At 33.3% G+C, this 19,240-nt stretch overlaps 1 protein-coding gene across 3 annotated transcripts in view; it reads left to right on the top strand.

The window, feature by feature from the left end:
* LOC117177130 (ribonuclease H2 subunit A) overlaps positions 1–19,240 on the top strand; it is a 49,688-nt gene that overhangs the window by 10,291 nt on the left and 20,157 nt on the right. Inside the window, exon 1 of one of the 3 annotated variants that reach the window (XM_033367625.1) lies at positions 6,952–7,172. The exons of 1 other annotated variant lie outside the window; for it this stretch is intronic. In XM_033367625.1, the coding sequence (XP_033223516.1) occupies positions 6,978–7,172 (195 nt within the window). In that variant the 5' untranslated portion in view covers positions 6,952–6,977. Of the gene's footprint in view, positions 1–6,951; positions 7,173–7,198; positions 7,556–19,240 lie in introns of those variants that run through there. One more of the 3 variants, XM_033367627.1, reaches the window with a different exon arrangement.

Below are 19,240 nucleotides of genomic sequence, written 5' to 3'. Positions count from 1 at the left end.
TATGGGATGTAGAATCGAAAGCTTTCCGATAATCAATCCAGGCCATCGATAGGTCACGCTGGTAGAATGTTGCATCTTTGCAGACACATCTATCGATGAGCGATTTTGATGTTTCACGTGATTCTTAATTTCATGCATGAGCCGATTTTGAGATTATGTTTTTCAGGTGTATATAACCCTACACGGATCCTGTGGGGGACAAATGTGCCCCAAGCGAAGTTCAATTAATTCTCCTGAGGAAATATCTCTGATTCTTTAGCGCAAAACCAAACCATAATTCAGTTTGAATATCCTAGAGTGCGGTGAAGCGGTTGATGTTGCCGGTTGTTCGCTGTCTGTCAAGTAAAAAGCAAATACTGAGCGCTTCGGGCACATATGTCCCCCAGAGGATCCGTTACGTTCGAGTTTCGTCACGTTAAGTCAATTGCATATTTTCATGTAAATGAACGCATTTGACGTATATTCACAGTATATCATGGTATTTTAATGTTTAGAATTGATTTTTTTGTAATTTAAGTGAAAATTTAACGTTAAAATGACTAAAAATGTGATATATATCAATGTAAAGTTGCTTTCTTTAATTTTATTCATACAGTGCTCATAAATTCCGATAGTAAATCAATTAACAAAAATAATAAATGAATCATTGTTTTTTTATCAAAGATGTCAAAAATATACGAACTAAAAAGTGGCGGTGCTGTGACTACAGTGTCGCAGGAAAGAGAGAAGTTGCAACTGACCTGTATGTGACGAACATAGGGCTGTCTTGTGCAACCTTTGCACCGAAGTAGATTAAGCTTATTTAATGAAAATTTTATTTTAATTCAATTTTATTTCGAGAGTTAGTTTGACCTATTATATATTCAAATTATGTATAATAATAAGCATTCTGCCCGCACTTATGATATTTCTTTTTTTTTTAAATTTTCTAACTTCGAATGTTCAAATAAATATACTTTTACGAAGGAACCTAATTATAACCTACATTTAAGGTATAATTCGTCCCCATTAAAATGGCGTTTGAAAATTTTAAATTAGTTAATTATAAAAGAAATGACATGATTTTTTCCAAAAAATGTCAAAAACACGATTTTTCGCGATTTTTATTTGTTTAAACATTTTTTTCAACATTTTAAATTCACTGAAACAGGATGTCATATGCGCTAATCTCTTCGACATTAAAAAACGAAGAGAATGGTGTATATTAACATCTGATTTCGATCAAAGGAGAAGATTGTGGACAAGGAATCCAAATGGGGGACATTTGTCACCCACTGGAGCCGATGAGGGCAAAAAAATGTATAGGGTCCGTCTAGGGATAATATGCATATAATTATATATTATATATAATTATATATATATATTACTGATGTTACTATTATAATTATAAAATATTAATATTGATGTCTAGTTGATTTTATTTTAATAGAAATAGTTCTACTTTCAACTAAAACAATTAGTTTTATGCAAAAAAATATTCTTTGAATGAAATATATAAATTTGTTAAAATTGTTTTCAACAAAATTGTTAAATTTTTAAACAAAAAGTTTAAATTTTTATCCAAAAGGCTGAATTGTATACAAAAAAAAGCATTTTTAATCAAATATCCGAACACGAAAGAAATTTATTTTCCACCAATTCTAATTTTCTATACAAAAATTAATGTTTAATCATAGTTACATTTTCGACAAAAAAGATTAATTTTCTTGTATTTAAAAGAAATTAATTTTTAAACAAAAACAAACAAAATTTTCTACAAAATAGTTAAATTTTCAGAACGCAAATTTTTCAACTAAATTGATAAATCATGAACCAAAAAAATAAATAGGTAGGTATAGTGGGGATAAATTTCATCCACGATCTAGCAGCTCTGAATCAAGAGCAAGAGTTTCAGCATCCTCCTCCGCTGCTTTGTAAAGAAAAGCCCCTTTGCCTACTGCTTCGTGTTTCCTGATCTTTATAGACGTGGATCTCGTCCATTTTCGACCATATGTGCTCCGCCCAGAATAATTCGGTTGTGAAGACATTCATGATTAAGTATTGAGTAGTATAAAGGCGCATGCTTTTGTTCATGTGCATAACCTTTCATGACCCGATATCGAGTGATCTGTGTCCGTCCTGCGTCCATTGAATCACTGCAAAAGTATAGAGTAGTACCAGGACAGCAAACATGTTCGTTGCATATACTTTTTTCCTTGCCTTCAGTTCAGAGGACCATATCTGTCGGTTAAGGCTTCTATATTTACATCTGAGAGCATTCTTGATCCTGGATGCGATTTTGTGGTACGCCCAGGTATGTATAGGTCTCTACAGAGCCAATATGTCGTATAACGTTTCTATCGACGAGACCAGGGTCTGCGAAGAGGGATCATGTTGTAGACCTGAAAGACGCCTCTCTGAAAGGTGACATTGTTAGTTTTCACACGAAGTTAGTAAATTCAGTTTTCAAAAACGGCCTTAATCTCTTTATGCGCCTTGCGATGTATGGATGAACCTTTAACCTTTCCAACAGACAGATGATAAGTTTATGGGAGGTTGAATCGAAATCTTTCCGGTAGTTAAACCCAGGCCATTTATAGGCAGCGCTGATATGATGCTGCGTCTTTACAGACACATCTATCGATAAAAAGTTTCTCTCGACTTTCTGCAGCGCATTTTTTAAGTAACGTTTTTCGTACATCTTTCGTAACACAGGTGCATTTGTCTGAATAATCTTATAAATCAAAAAAAGCTGTGGTGATTTTATACAGCATGTTCAAAAAAGTTATTCATGTATAATTGTTTGGGTCTGACAAGTTGTCCATCCTCGGGAGGAGTATTGTCCGTTTTTCTACTAACCACCCCGGTATAGGCTCTTCCGACTTTAGATATGAGGTGAAAATTCGGGCAAGATGGTGATGGAACGAAGGAAACTTCTTCCACCTGAAGTTCTTGATACCATCTGCTTCCGGCGCGGTATAGTCCTTCATACCTGTTAATACTTTTTGCACCTCCTCGGTAGTGATAGGTGGGCATTCCTCTTTAGGTGTAATGAAGGCACTGTACAGCTCCTTGAAGCTATTTATTTTCTTTTGAGTGTGCTGGACTGCATAGACTTATCTCCAAAATGCCTTGACCTCCTCTGGTTTGGGCGGGTGGTAGACAGTAACTGGAGGATCTTGCAAGAGACGAAATGGGTCCGTGAAAAACTGTAGGTTTTCTCTGCCCCACCTCTTTCTCTCTCTCTCCACTTTAAGACATTCCTTAGCGTTAGATAGAACCCGTATTCTATGAACAATATGCTGCCTGATAGTCAGAATTTTAGGTGTGACTTTGTAAGACTTGTTAAGTGTGAGATGACGGATCCGCAGTTCACGCGCGACCTGTTGGACCTTGAAAGTGAAATAGCTGCCAGATGTTATGCAGTCAATCACACGCTGAATGCGGGACGCGTATAGTCTTGCCCAGCCTATCTTGGGACTGAGTTGGCGTTGTTTTACGGTTAGCATTCCCAAAAGCTCTTGCTGCATTATGCACACTACAAGTAATATTCCAGAGGTCGGAGTCTTCGGAAAAATCTAATATTACCTTTTTCCCGGAGTTGATCGACATGGTTTTGCAGACGTTGATGCGAAAAAAAGCCAGAGCTCTAGGTGTTCTCTCGTACGACAGAGCATGCAGTCGCGCCATGTAGCCTTCTTGTTTAGGAGACATACTGGTATCATAGTACTCCAGCAGGTTGTCCCTGAGTAGATTTGTCCATCCTATTAGTGCTCCGCATGCAAGCTTCAGGCACGGTTGTTACGCTTGCGTCTGGGAGTTAATTCATTCGAGACCAACCAGGCACAATTTCCGTTACTGGTTATAAATGATTGTAACCATATTCTTAAGAAACCCTTGGTACACTGTCCATTTAACCGCATGAATTTCGAAGAAAATTTAATCTTGATACAGGGAATTTTGGAGCTCTTCAATAAATACTGGGAAAAGTTTCCTTCAACCCACCAGCATCTGGCCCGAATTTCCAGTTCATATCTAAAGTCAGAAGAATTTGTTCCGGAGTGGTTGGTTGAAGGGCGTTCAGTGCTCCTGCTGAAGATGGGGAACTTAGCTGACCCTAGTAATTAAAGGCCAAGAACCTGTGTGATGATGGATGTATGAAAAACTAGGCTCAATTAAAGGCTGTAGCAGTATATCGAGAGAAGCTGCTCATCGATATATGTGCCTGAAAAGAGGCAGCATCCTACCAGAGCTACCTATCGATGGCCGGGATTGATTACAGGAAAGTTTTCGATTCAAGCGTATATAGACTTTTTATCTGTCTTGGAAAGCTTCATGATTCAGTCATACATCGTCAGGAGCATAAAGAGATTGATACCGCTTTGAAAAACCAGATTTAATATCATCTGGAAAAAATGGTGTGACAACTAACAGCGTCGCCTTTCAGACAGGTGTCTTTCAGGGCGACACCATGAGCCCTCTCCTCTTTTGCCTCACATTATTGCCATTATCTCTCGCACTTTGCCATTTCGAAAGGTACTTCTGCGGCAAACTTGTAAATTGATAGTATATGGTCACTCTCGTATTTTACATGAATTACCTTAAAATCTAGTTTACAAATAAAGAGCAGAAAAAATATGAACAAAAGCATGCACCTTAAGTCGTCTGTTCAAAAACTTTACATCTCACGCCCTTACGGTGGTCGCGGTCTACTGAACCTTGAGTGTCTTTACAACAGGATTATTCTGGGTACAACACACATAGTCGCAAATAGACGAGACACTCTTCTTAAAATGAAGGCAGCTTGGTCTTCAGTGATGAAGTATCAGGGTTGAGCAAAATTCATGAAACATTATTCATTTCAAGTACTCACTCCTGATGGCTTAGATCGACAAAGCACAGGCGAAAAACTTCAGCGAACAGATCCTCGATAAGAGGATGCACGGCATCTTTCACATAAATGGGAAGGATCAGTCGATGTCGTATGAGCTAACGTTTGCAGTCCTTAAATCATCTGGACTGAAGTCGGGCACGGAGGGTTTTACTTTCGCGCATCAAGCTGGTATCATTTCCACTTTAGCATACTGTCACAACATTTCGAGCCAAGACATTCTCGATGATAGCTGCAGACCGTGTCATGCGCACCTCGAGCATCTAGGCCACATACTATCTAGCTGTCCAACTCACGCGGGAACGACGTACAGCCAACGGCAGAGTGCGGTACTAAGAGTACTTTATTACCATCCCTGTCACTCTTACGGCATTAGCCTTAATACCGCCCGATAAATCCTCCTAAGGAAATCGAGTATATTGTCGTGAATGAGAAGTGCCGCATTTACTAAAACCTAATATTCTAAATAATTGCTTCTGTTGCTTAATTGTGGCTTGACCTAGTAGTCCTTGACTTCCTGAAGCGAACCATGTTCGTCATAGAATTTTCGGCACAAGATGATAAAAACGTCACAGCCAAGGAGAGTGAAAAGAAAGAGAGGTATGCAGAACTTATAAGGTATTGGCGACCGTTATACCCGGAATATTCTATTGAGCTAGTCATCCTGATCATCAGTGCTCTTGGAGGTGCCAAACTCATAGATCCATTTTGAGTGTCATGGTAGGTACACAAAGTGTCGTGAATTTGAAAGAAGAAAGATTATATTTTAATTCAATTAATATTTCTGTGGAACAAATCCTTGAATATTGTAACTACAGTTTAATTGTGTTATTTCATAACGTTTTTATACTATTTCTAAACAATTTCTATTGGACTATGAAGCATGAAACCGTAATATAATGGGTTGAAACATATTTTCGTAAATTATAATTTGGCCGACGCATCCTCCGACTGAATAAATAAATGCGTTCGTCAACTAGTGTAAGATAATATACTTTTTTCCCAACGTTACCAGCCTGATTCAACTGATGGATCAGGAGGTGATATCAGATGTGAAGAAGAAAGTCTGGAAAATAATGGACTTCTCATATGAAGAAAACTGGTCATTGATAAAGGTTCGAGATCATGCACCTGATATGCTACCGACTGAGAAAGTAACAAATTAGTAGGAAGTAGATATAAAAAAACGAGGGACCTTACTTTTTAACTTTTCCACTAAACGACTAAACGCAAGCTGTAAACAGTTGTTCCTTGCTATTGAGTTTCTAAAAATCATAATTTATACCTGTATACACTAAATATAAAATATTATTATATTAATACAAATTGTACCATGATGAACTATGAAAGATATAACTGTGACAGTAGTAAGTAGATATTTATAGAAAAAGAAATATGTTACCGATATTTTTTATTACTACAGTTCCATCGTTATGAACGATCATTTTCAAGATTTTCGAGTTTATAAAAGCAGTTTGATGTTAGGATTGCAATTCTTTAATGTACGTAAATGTACTTTGAATTGTGTAAGTATTCCATGAAAATACCTCTTTTCACATCAGTATTGAAAATGTGTTAAAAAATTTGTTAATAAACAAATTATTTTCTATGAATTTATTTTTAAAAATGTGTAAAAAAGCTTTTTCTTGAATGATTTTAATAAATACGTTATATTGAGAATCAAAAATTTATTTTTTAATGAACGCCATGATAAAAAATAGAAAGTAATTAGTTGAAATTAACAAAGCAATATTAAACTTGTTTCACTTTAGAAATGGCCTGTTGAGTTTCAATAATGAAAAAAGTCATAAAAAATGCCAGCGAAAATTTGAAATTTAAAAATTGATATCAAATATAAATGACTAAATTATTTCTGTGAAGGAACTGATTATTCTACGATAAAAAGAAATGTCAACTTATGTACAGTATATTATCATTCTATAAACAAGTAACAATTGTATGACAACAATGAAGATAACCTTGTGAAAAAATTCTCAATATCGTCATTGCAAAACGTTAAAATTCACCATTAATGACAATGCAGTATTTGTGGAGCGCTCGTAACTTTGGTGCTCATATGTTAGGAGTTCGAGTGTGCGTGTTCTATATGCAGTGTTATCGAAGCGAGCGCCGAGGTGGGGTTAGTGACGGGAGAATAGGTGTGACTAAACTACACGATGGGTGCTTGTCTCGGTGCAATAAGTCAGTCTATAGAGGATCGCCGGGCGCTGTTTTCTGCAAAAAGTGTGGTGTGTTTAGCCACTTAGCCTGCGTCAGCGATAGAAATCATTCGATGGTTCAGGTACCTAAGATCGGCTGTTTATGATGTCGGCATGAAGTAAAACGAGTTGAAAATTCCAATGAAGGTTCGGTAATGAAGTTTGTTGGTATGAGTGAAAGAACTATGCGTCAAATCGTCGAGGCAGACCTCCGCTACAATTCTTGTGTAATTAAAGTGAAACAGAAGGACTGTGCGCCTGCGCACAAAAGTCATTTGGTGCAGAATTGGTTTTCGGACTCAACATGTTCTGATCTAAAGAATTTTGGCTTTCCAACAGACCAGGCTTAAATTTTTGGGTTTGCAAATTTATATTTGGAAAAATGTTCCTAGTCGAAATTTGAGCTATATTTTAATTTTCCATTTCTAAGAAGAAGAATATTTCGAATGCTAAAAAGTACTTTAATGTAAGTACATAATGCTAGTATTATTAAAAAAAATGCTATTAAAGCATGGACATGGGTCAAAATTTTGAGTACCTAATGTATACATTTTTATTTGCATTCTCGATTTTACATTTCTACTCAAAATTATTGAGAAATAAAATTCTTGTTGTGATAAATTAATTTGTTGAGTTTTAATTTTTATGTGGCGCTTAATTTTTATGTAGCGAAAGCTAAACAATATACACTAACACGTTGAAATTGTTATCATTCAACTATCTCCAGAAATTAAAATGTTTACTGAAATACCCTCTTTTTAAGGTTGTTGCACTTAAACTCTAACCTGAAGATTCAATAAACAATTTTATTAAATAAATACTTAGCTTGAGTCGAACAGCCTGAAGACAACTTTTAGGTAGGCTCAATAGGGTAAGCAAAAGTTTCGCAAATACACTTAACTCCCAATCCTGGCCCACCCCATCTTTGGATCTAGGGGCCCTTCAACATATTAAAACTTTATTGCAGTATTTTCCGTTTCAGCATAAAAATGACCAAAGCTATTATAAACGTAGACGCGGTGCGGGCTTAGTTACCCCTGATAAATATAGACGGCGCGTCCGGCGAAAATGGCCAGTTCCCCTCTACCCACCGCTGCCCGGCTATAGCAGCCATCGGCAACAGCCACTTGGAGCGCTGTAAGCAACTCTCAGTAGGCCCCTCGAGGCGCACTAATGGTTACTTAGCTCGGACAAGAACTATTTGGATTGAAAGTAAATTTAGTACATTGCCAATTAAAACATTTTTACATTTATAAGTTATAACTTTGCAAAACATGGTTATTTTAATAAATACCACAAATAAAAGTCGATGAATAATTTATATTACGGTTTCATGTATTTCCCAATATTTCTAAAATTATTACTTTTAATTTTCATTCTATATATTGTCTATATATAGTTCTTTAATATTATTTATTTTTATTTTTGTGGTCTGCAATTTCTATGGATTTTTTTAGACTTTTATAAAAATATAATTATAATTCCAAGTGATATAAAAATTGTATTTTCGGTTTTTAGATGTTAAGACGGCAGTTGCAAGCCAGATTACGTTTCGCATTGGCAAACAAAATTAGACAAACAGAATTTCACTGTCATATTCATAAAAAATATCATGTTCCATAAAGTATATTTTAAAATAAAGCTTAAATTATTATAATTACTACAAATTACTCGAAATATATATAATTCAAATTATTTTTTAAGTTTGTCAGAACTTTTAAATATATTTATAATTATTCCCATTTTGTCGTAAAATTTATGTAAAATTCTGCAAAAAATGCCTCAAAATCTTCCAGGCTTTTTTACAATCTTATAAATTTTTTTAAATGTTTGAAATATTTTCGACACTGTAAACTTTCCGAAATTATAAAATTCTGAAACCTGAAAATCCCGAATTTAAAAATTCTAGAATAATGAAATTCTGGACAGTTTACAATATTATCGAATTCGGAAATTCCCGAATAATAAAACTCCAGGCCAAATGCTGTCTAATGATAAAATATACAAACTAGAAAATTCCCGAATTGCAGAAATTGAGAAAACAGTTTTGTGGTCAATATTATTTATTTATTACAAATACAGTAATCGAATATTTTTATTATAGAAATTTTGTTTAATGTTTAATTTTGATAAATTATTGTTTTAATTTAAAATAACAATAATTGTATAAAAATGTGATACAAATATAAATTTAAAAACACGTGAGCTTCAATTGAATCAAACTTTACAGGATTCAATTCAGACTAATTTAACGCGACTTTTATTTTCATTTTTTTAAATAATGATTTTATTTTGGCGAGAGTTTTCTGTAATATACAAAAATACAATGCACATTTTCAAACATTGTTTTTTATTCAAAAATACATTTTTTCAATTATTGTTATTTTAAATTCTAACAATAATTTTTAGAAACTTTAAACATTAAAAAAGTTTTTTCTTTGGTATAAGTATTTTATTATTCTATTTAAAAAAATATTTGTTATCAAACTATTTTTTAATTGTTCAAATTAGGGAGTTGTCTAGCCCGGATATTGTATAATTCGGAAATTTTCTGTCAGCAATTCTCAAATTCTGTAAGATTGTAAATTGTTGAGAATTTTCCAATTTGGAACTTTTATATTGCGACAATGTTATAATTTCGGAATTTCTACAGTGATGTGGGAATTTTATTTTTCGGAAAGAGCGATTGAAAAATCCCGAAAAATAAAATTCCCGACACTGTAAAATTCGTAAATTGAAAGATAACCAAAGAATAAAATTCCCGAAATTATAAAAGTCGAATTGGAGAATTCACGAAAAATAAAATAAATAAAATTGCGGACAATAAGATATTACCGAATTTGAAAAATCCCTAAAGAAAATGGATGAATTATCAAATATCCGAACTAGAAAATTCATGAATTTAAACAATTCCAAAAATTGTTTATTAAATATTATTTATTTATTGAAAATACAATAATCGAATATATATTTCTGTATGAAAAATTTTGTTTGAAAATGTGCATAGTATTTGAAAAAAATATTAAAAAGTTCTGAAAAATCGAATTTTTTAAAATAAAAAAATAATAAAAATAAATTTTGATATAAATCGTTGTTGAATTGAATCCTGCAAAGTTTGTTTCAAAAATGTTCTTATGTAGGTATGAAGAAAATTTAGGCAGAACATTTTTTTCTTTCAAAGCGCACGTGTTTTTTTAATGTATTTTTTGATACAATTTTTATAAAATTATTATTCAGGTGCCGGAGATTTCATTTTTTGGGATTTTTCGTTCATCTCTTTCGGGATGATTTCGGGATTTTTTTCAAAATGAAATACTTTTACCTTGGAAATGCAGATAAAAAATAAAACAATTATAATTGTAACAAAGTTTAAATTGGTCACTCTGAAATTGTGACAATTCTTTTTCAAATTGTTTCCTATTGAAAATTGTTTTTTTTTTAATTTCCAAACTAAATAGATTAAAAATGGTATATTTTATACTGAAATAATACTTCCAAAAGATTTTGAAATTGAATTAAGGCGTTCATTTAAGAAGCTATTCGAACGTTTACACTTGTGTCACTATTGAGGCTTTCGAATTAAATTAGTTCAAATTTTAACGTTAAAATATGTAAATTATATCATCTTGAACAGATCTAGAATCATCTTGTAAAATCAATCACTGTTAAATTTTTAATACTTTAATACTTCGGTTCTAACTTACGGGACAATAATTTTATTCTTTAAAAGATTTTTTACAAATCTTGTTGATAATTTTTACGTTCTCATCCAAAATGAGAAGGTATTAGTTTTTTTTATGAAAAATGACTTTTTCGGATTTTATCAAATGTCGACGTTTTAAGGCCTCTTGAGTCAGAAAAACAAGTTTTTACGTCGGGGTCTGTTTGTCTGTCCGACGTCGTCGTTGTTGTCTGTATACCGGATAACCTTCGGAAGACTGGTCGGATTGAATTGGACTTTGATAACTTCTTTTGATAAAATCAATCTTACCAAAGTTAACGGATTTTCAAAATTCAAAAAACCAAACTAAAATGGAAATTTGAAGCAAAAAAAGCTTGATATGGAAAAAAGTCAAGAGGCGAAAAACGCTACTTTTTCAAGGCCCCATGAATATTTTATGACATTCTCATCTATAATGAGAAGAGTTTTTGCGAAAAATGACTTCCGCGAATTTCATGAAATTTCGACGTTTTGAGGCTCCTTAAGTCAGAAAAACAAGTTTTTACGTCGGTATCTGTGTGTCTCTCTGGCGTCTACGTCGTCGTTGTCATTGTTGTTGTGGTTGTCTGTATATCGGATAACTTTCGAAAGAATAGTCGGATTGGATTGTGCCTTGAGGCACAGATTTTTTATTTTAAGAATTGTATGTAAAAATTGTATTATTTTTATTTTTATGAAAAATATTTTTGCTCAATTAAATTGTTACAATAAAAGTGTTTCGAAGAGATTTTTGAAAAATCTTTCGAGGAATAAAATTAGTATTCATAGGTCGACAAAGGTTTGTTTTCTTCACCAAATTTGGCTTTCGTCTAAACTTTTCCAGTTGTTTTTACTATAGTACAATTTACGTTTGTATCTCGGGCGAAGAAACCCATTCTATTGTTTGACCAATATTCTTTGTAAGTCAATATTTTTGATAAAAAATTACCCCGAGTGACCTTCAATTATAATTTTATAAACGTGAAAAAAACAAATTTCAATGTTTTCTATGAAAAACACAATCCCTGAGTGACAGAACAAAATCGGAAACAATAAGAGTCAATTTATTCAGGAACAAGATTTTTGAACATAAATGACCTTGAGTAAACCTTTAATATATATTTGTTAATTTTTACAAAAATCAAGCGTTATTTTCTTGACACAAAAAATAATAATAATTTTTGGGGGTGACAAATGATCAAAAAATTAATAAAACTTGAAGTTGTACGATTTTAATTTATAACTAAATAATTTGAAATGTTTCAATCTAAAATTATCGAACACTTTCCATTCAAAAATTCTGATGACATATTTTAATAGCTTTAAATATATAAATTTGAAATTAGTCTATACTTTTTCATGTTTGAGCTACAATTATTCAATTTTAGAAGTTATAAATTACAATCGTGAAAAATAATTAAAATGCTTTAATTAATTGATATTTAAACCAAAGAACATCTAAATGCAGCTGCAAACGTTGAATTTGAAATGTGTTGAATTCAAGGTATATTTTAAAAAGAAGACTGAAAGCAGAGGATCGACTTTCAAAAAAAGCGGAAGAAAGTGACTCGCTGGATTGCAAATGAACATGGAAAATGGTGTATTTTCGCATTTTTAAATTTTAAATTTAAACTTTTTCGCGTTGTAACAATTTCGAATCCCATAATGTTATTTTTGACCTAACCTATAACTAATAAAAAAACTGAAAATTCAAACAATAAGGCTGTATTCTGAAAATGAAGCAAATTTAACGTTAAAATTCTAGTTCTTAAACTGAAGGCCTAAAAATTTGCAAATTTTATAATTAGAGTTGTGTAAATTGTATTGGCATCTTAAAAGAGTATAAATAGTTCTTAAATTAGTTTTTAAAATTTCGGAAGTTTACCTTCTTTACATACATAGATGTCAAAAAAGCCTACCCAATTTTTTCAATTCTTAATCACTTTTTTTCTAAGAGAAAATCACCCCCGTTTACCAGTGACTGAAACGGATTAGAAAAAAATCGCCAAGACCCAAGAATAAAAATTAGATGTACAGCGAATTTTTAAATTTTTAATTGAGATTAGCCGTAACTTTGTAAGATCAAAAATTTCCATACACAATTTTTTATTAATACTGTAGGGAAAAATCAACAAGATCGAGTGCCGAAATTATAATTAGAGCAGTTTTTCTGTAATTCTATGAGGACGGCTGAAATATCCCGAAAAATATAATTTCTGACTCGGTAAAACTCTCTGTCCCGGATAATAAAATTGCAAAACTAATAAAATTCCTGAACAGTGTATACAATTAACGAATTTGAAAATTCCTAAATAATAAAACGCCCCAAATAAAATTATTCCTTAATCAATATTAATTATTTATTAAAAATACGATAATAAAATATTTGTATGAAATATATTTTTGTTTATTATTTAAAGTATTATAAATTATTTGTTTTAATTTAAAATTAAAATTATACTAAAATTTTACCGGCAAATTAATTTAAAAAAACACGCGTTTTTTAATCAACATTTCGATTTTTCGGAAGAACTTTTGTGAATTATAAAATACTATAAACATTTTCAACCAAAACATCTTGTCCAGAAATATATTTTGTTTTAATTATTTTAATTTTTAATTTAAACAATAATGTTTAAACACTTCTAACATTTAAAAAATTGTTTCTTTGGTGTAAATATTTGATTATTTCAATTAAAAAAAAAGTCTTTGTCAAAGAAAAATGTTTCAGCAATTGTTTATCTCGAAATTTCTTTCTATAATAGTTTTATTAAAATTAAAAATATGATTTTTCAAGAAATTTTTTTTTTTTTTAATTAAAAAAAAGACTGTACCGAAAACCTAGATCAGGCTTAAGATCTGAAAAAATGCATTGATATGCATACATGTCAAACTTTTCTAATCTCAAAAAATCTTTCTACTGCTTTACCGTCATATTTTACGAAGAATGAGAAAACAAGAATTCGACTTCGTAGTACGGTGAGGGCAGCACCTCGATACGGCAGACAATGTAATGCCCTATATATATATAATTCCCCACTCTGGCCCCCCGTACTGCATCTACGTTTATAATATCTTTGCAATGACACACGACAAATATGAGTATGTGGTATGGCTTTTATCTGGTATGGCTTTTCTTTCAAGGCGATAAGGCGGGACCCAATGAAAAAACTAGCTTTCGCTCGTTAGAAGTGTGATTAAGAAAACCTTGGAATTTTGAATCATCTTTGAATAAAATTTTATTTACACGCGACAATGATATAGTTTACCGGTCACTAAGAGACACTAGGGAACTTTCAAGAGTGACTGTGAAAATTAAACTAAATTGAGCAAATTAAAGTTTTTAAAAGAAAAGTATAAAAATTGAGCGAAACAAAATATGAAACGTGGATCGTAACTTAATAAAAAGATGAACTGCAAAGTTGAAAGCATTATTAAAGAGTAAATGAGATGTTTGGTAAGAAGGTAAGGTTTGACCAACAGTAGGTGTAGGTGGATTTTTTTACTGTTGATCAAAACTTACCTCCCTAACAAATCTTTCTTCTTTCTTTTCAATAATGCTTTCCGCCTTTGCAGTTCAACTTTTTATTAAGCTACAGTCCTTGTTTCATATTTTGCTCCGATCCCTTTTTATAATTATCTTTTAAAAACTTTACTTGGCTAGCATTTGAGTTCGAATTTAGCGGGCACTTATGTAGGTTCGCTAGCGCTTCCTAGTGAGCGGTAAACTCTCCTATAGTAGAGGCAGCACCACGAGGTGAAGCCAGCATAGGAACTTCCGGGGAAAAATTTGACTTCCGGGCCAGGCTAATCTTGGGTCCTTTCTAGGGTCTTTAAAAATATACAGTTTGTGAAAATGTAGTCAACTTTGAAATCGTTAGTATGGCAGCACTGACAATAAAGACTGACAAAGCTATGTTAGTCATATATCAACGAATTCTAATTGAAAATAGAGTAATAATATAATAAGGTACGTGCAGATTGTTATTTATGTGGATAAAGAAACGAAAAAAATCCGTCTCTAAATAGATAAAAAGCAGGGCAAACATTTCCTGCAAAAACTATTGCCTAACTTTTAATTCATTCGGAGATAAATGTTTGTTATTTATTTTTCCATATGTGAAAAGGGGCTTACTCTAAAGAAATCCAGATCGAGGTTTTTACACCTTTCGATAATTCTTGAGCTGCTCCTTTTAAAGAAACCATCGAAAAAGAAATTCAAGTGTTATTATTGCTAATAGTTGAGTCGTTAGGTACCCGAGAAATCGGGCTTTTGTTTGAGAGCTCGTGATTCCATGAAACACCTCCCACCACTCAACACCACATCTCCACGTCTCATCTATAGCCTGTCCGTGCGCCGCGTCTACGACCTATCTCTTTCCGTGAGAATGGAGTGAAAGGTGGAGAGGGAAAATTTCGTGAGTCTTCCCTCTCTCCTAAAAGTCGCATCTATCAGGTCGACAAAAGAGGAGATTATTGGTTAACAATAGTTGTATCACAATAGGAACGCTTGTAATACCATTTATTGGTGTTATCGTATACTTAAGTTGTTGTATGTAATGATATCAATAAACGGTATTACAAATTAGTGACAACGTTAATAAGTACAATATTTCAAATTTAAATATCCCACCCACATGGCCGCTTGCGATTTTAGTTCCCCCAGGCCTCATCCGAGTGCACGTGTCGCTTCATAAGCGGCCATATTGGAATTGTTTGTCTCCAATTTTTAGCACGAGACTTCACCCCCGTGGGCAGCACTCAGAGCGTACTGTATTTATGTTTATAATATTTTTGGTATTTGACATGTCGAATTATTAAATACGAAATTCTGCGAAAGAAGACTAAATATTATTCAATAACTGAATTGAATTACTGATTCATATTTAGAAGGTAACTAAATAATAAATATATATGAATCTCAACCAATAGCCTATAACACTTTCAATAAATAATGTATTTTTAAGATGTAAATTTTCTCTTTAAACTACTGTCAACTGCCGGGAGTACTTTGGGACAAAATTAAGAATTAATGTTTTATACAAATTACATTGGTAATAAATAGGGGGATCATGGTAGAGCTTTCTTTTTGTATACTTTTGTATATTATTTATTTTATAAGGATGTAACCTAACCATCAAAAAGTGACACCTATTGATATTCTTAATGATTTCTACACTGATGGAAGCCATTTTTGTTATGATCTAAATTTACAACTTTACGAAGAATATTATTAGATCCAGTAACTAATTCGAAATGTCTTAACTAAAAGTTTGAAAAAAAATGATCTACCTATAAAGTCAAAATTAAAAAAATATTATCCTGTTTTGGCGAAGCACAAAACGAAAAAATCGCTCTTGTTGTCTCAAAATAGTGTCTGTCAACGGTACTTTAATCGTGCAGGATGTATCTAAAATTTCCCATTCTGACAAAAAATCTATTTATATATAGGTAATATTCAGTGCTTTGCAAGGAAAGAAAAAAGTATGGATAAGTGGTTTCAGAAGTTGGGACCTAATGATTCAAAAAAGGAGAATGAGCTGAAAAATCCCAAATCGTTAGTTAGAAAGGTTCTAAAAGTCCAAAGTCTTTTGTATGCTTCTCATCTAAAATTGAAAACCATCTTAAAACAGGCATATCTTTAGAAGAGAAAAATAACTTGCCTATATGTAAAACCTTGACTGACGAATCTTCACAAGGTTCAATGGATTTTCGAAGAAATAATTCATCTAATAATAAAAGTAGCAGTAAATGCGTAGCAACTGAAAAAGAAACGTTTTCCTTAAATTCATCAGCTCTGGTTAAAGAAAAGAGTTGTTTCGAGAATACTCGAAGCACAAAATATAAAGAAAGAAATTTCATGCGATGCTCAGTTTGTTTCAACAACACAAATGTAACTTTTTTACATGCTTCAAAGCATGACCGGTTGTCTGCAATTTGCACCGTAACAGGTACAATACCTAGAGCAGAAATTCTGGAAAATCACTTGAGTTCAAAAATGCATTTAGAATGTTTTAAGTAGAAGTGTTAAAAAACCTTTTGCGCCATATGATGTGAAAAATTTTGAACTTCAATATATCAATCCTTCAACTCACAAAGACCTCCTGCATTCTATTGTGGAGACAGATCGTTCACGTGTACAAGAAATGTTGAAAAGTGCACTGGCTGTTTCGGATTGTTTGGAAGGTTCTCTGGACAGAATGCAAAAGGAAAACATTCACGTGATGGCAAAAATTGTAACTCAAACTGGGGATTGTGAATTGATATTTTTAGGTTTTCATGAGCAAACTTTACGTGGTGCTAAAGGATATTTCGAGGCAGCAAAAGACGCTGTTGAGTTTGCAATAGATGGGAAATGTTTACTGCAACATCTTTCATCAATTACAACCGACGGGACAAATATGAATACTGGTGACAAAAATGGGTTGTGGGCCCTGCTTGATCTCGGAAAGGAATAAATTTTTGGAATTGGCCTACTTCTGAAAATTTGCTGTGCTGTGCATAGAAGTGCTTTAGCATGAACTAATTTAAGCGAATATGTAACTGAAGTAGAACAAGCAATTAAAGGTTATGTTGCAATTGATACTTACTTTCACACTTCAGTCTCGCGAACAAAAGAGCTACAAAATATCGCTGAGGACGATGGTTTAGTAGTCATCAATTTTCCCAAATATTATAAAGTAAGATGGACGGAGTATACCTACTAATTTGTTCTGGTAATCCTTAGAAGCTCGCGAGCTCTGTTAATTTACGTTCAGAGAAATATGAATTTTGACATCATTTGTAAAGGTTACTACAATCAGTTAACAAAATATAATGAACTGAATTTACTTTTCTTCATAGCTGACTTGGGCTACCTATACTCCCGTTTTCAGAAGAAAATTCAAGGAGATAAAATGATCATTTTCGAGATTAAAGAGTCCTCGAGAGCTTTGTTAGAAGGATTTAAAAGTTAGAAAACTCACCTGTTTCAGGTGGCTGGGAAGACCTCTTCAAGAACAGCGTCAAACAAGATTTACAGCTGGACACTTTTCATTTACATGGATTCGAACTAAAATATCTGTCTCGCCGTAGGAAGCAACACCATTTATACGTCAGCGAAACAAGTCAATACTCTGCAGTCAGAAACGATGCTCTTCAAAATGTTGTCATTGAGAGATTGGATTTGTCAGAATGAATGAGATTTGTGTCGCGTGACTCAGAGGTTCTCATAATTATCTATCAATGTGACGATGTGAAACTCATGATAAAACCAAAAACATATAACTAAATACATATAACCAAAACAAAACATCGGCACAGAAAAATATGTTTGAGAATCACTGTCACGTGAGCTGTAATTGGTAGAAAATCCGACCCCTCTGACGTCGAAGGGGCCCTCCAATCGACATAGTGATAAAAAAATTCATATTTCTACAAAAGATCCATTTATTGGAAAAATCATATCTGACTTTGAAAACAACCCTATTGTTTTTTTCATAATGGTTAGGTTCATTGACCTTAAGGAAAGGGGTCCTATGAATATTCAAGCTTATTTTTAACTTGTAGGACCTGTAGAACATAAAAACGTTTTCAATTTTTGATTTTCCGGGTGATGGTCTGATGAATGAGTAGTGTGGCTCTTTTTCTAGAGATTTTTAGAAGATAAGGCATAATAAATGATCAAAAGTTGATGAAAGGTATGGAAGATTCGTTTACTGTAACCGTCGAAAACATTCAGGGAGACTAATATATCTAATATACCGGGAGCGGGTGTCAATCTGAAAAACTGCACCCGATCCCAGCGAAATCTCGGTAAAATTGCAGCCACCACCACGTCTCACGACCATGGGATAGGTGGTTACAGTCTGTAACGGAATCAATACGACGATTCGGCAAAATTCACACGTAGGGATTCTCCTTGGTTATGATGTTTTTGTCAGCTGGTGCCGAAAATTCGATAACGAACATGGTTCTCTTCTCGAAGTCAAGAAGAACCATGTCCGGCGTCGAGTTTGCAACAGAAACAATTGTCGAGAACATAAAGTTCAAGTATATGCGGCACTTCTCATTCTCGACAATTGACTCGATTTCCCTAGGAGCATTTAGAGAAGCGATATTAAGGTTAATGCCGTAAGAGTGATTGAGATGGTAATAAAGCACTATTAGTGCCGCATTGTGCCTCTGGATGTAGGTTGTTCCCGCATGAGTTGGACAACTAGATAGTATGTGTACTAAATGCTCGGTGTGTGCATGGCACGCCCTGCAGCTATTATCGGGAATGTCTTGGCACAAAATGAGGCAACGGTATTTCAAGTTCACGGAAGTTTTTTTCTTGTACTTTCTTAATCCGGAGTTTCAGGAGTGAGTACTCGAGATAGATAAGATTTCATGCATTTTGTTCACCCCTAATACTGAAGTTAAGTCCGAGTGTTTCAGCAGCCTCCTCCGCTGCTTTGTACAGACGCTCCT

Source organism: Belonocnema kinseyi, chromosome 7, assembly GCF_010883055.1.
Source record: "Belonocnema kinseyi isolate 2016_QV_RU_SX_M_011 chromosome 7, B_treatae_v1, whole genome shotgun sequence".
Lineage (NCBI taxonomy): Eukaryota > Metazoa > Arthropoda > Insecta > Hymenoptera > Cynipidae > Belonocnema > Belonocnema kinseyi.
Note: the sequence above shows the minus strand (reverse complement) of the source record. Positions and strands in the feature narration are given on the sequence as shown.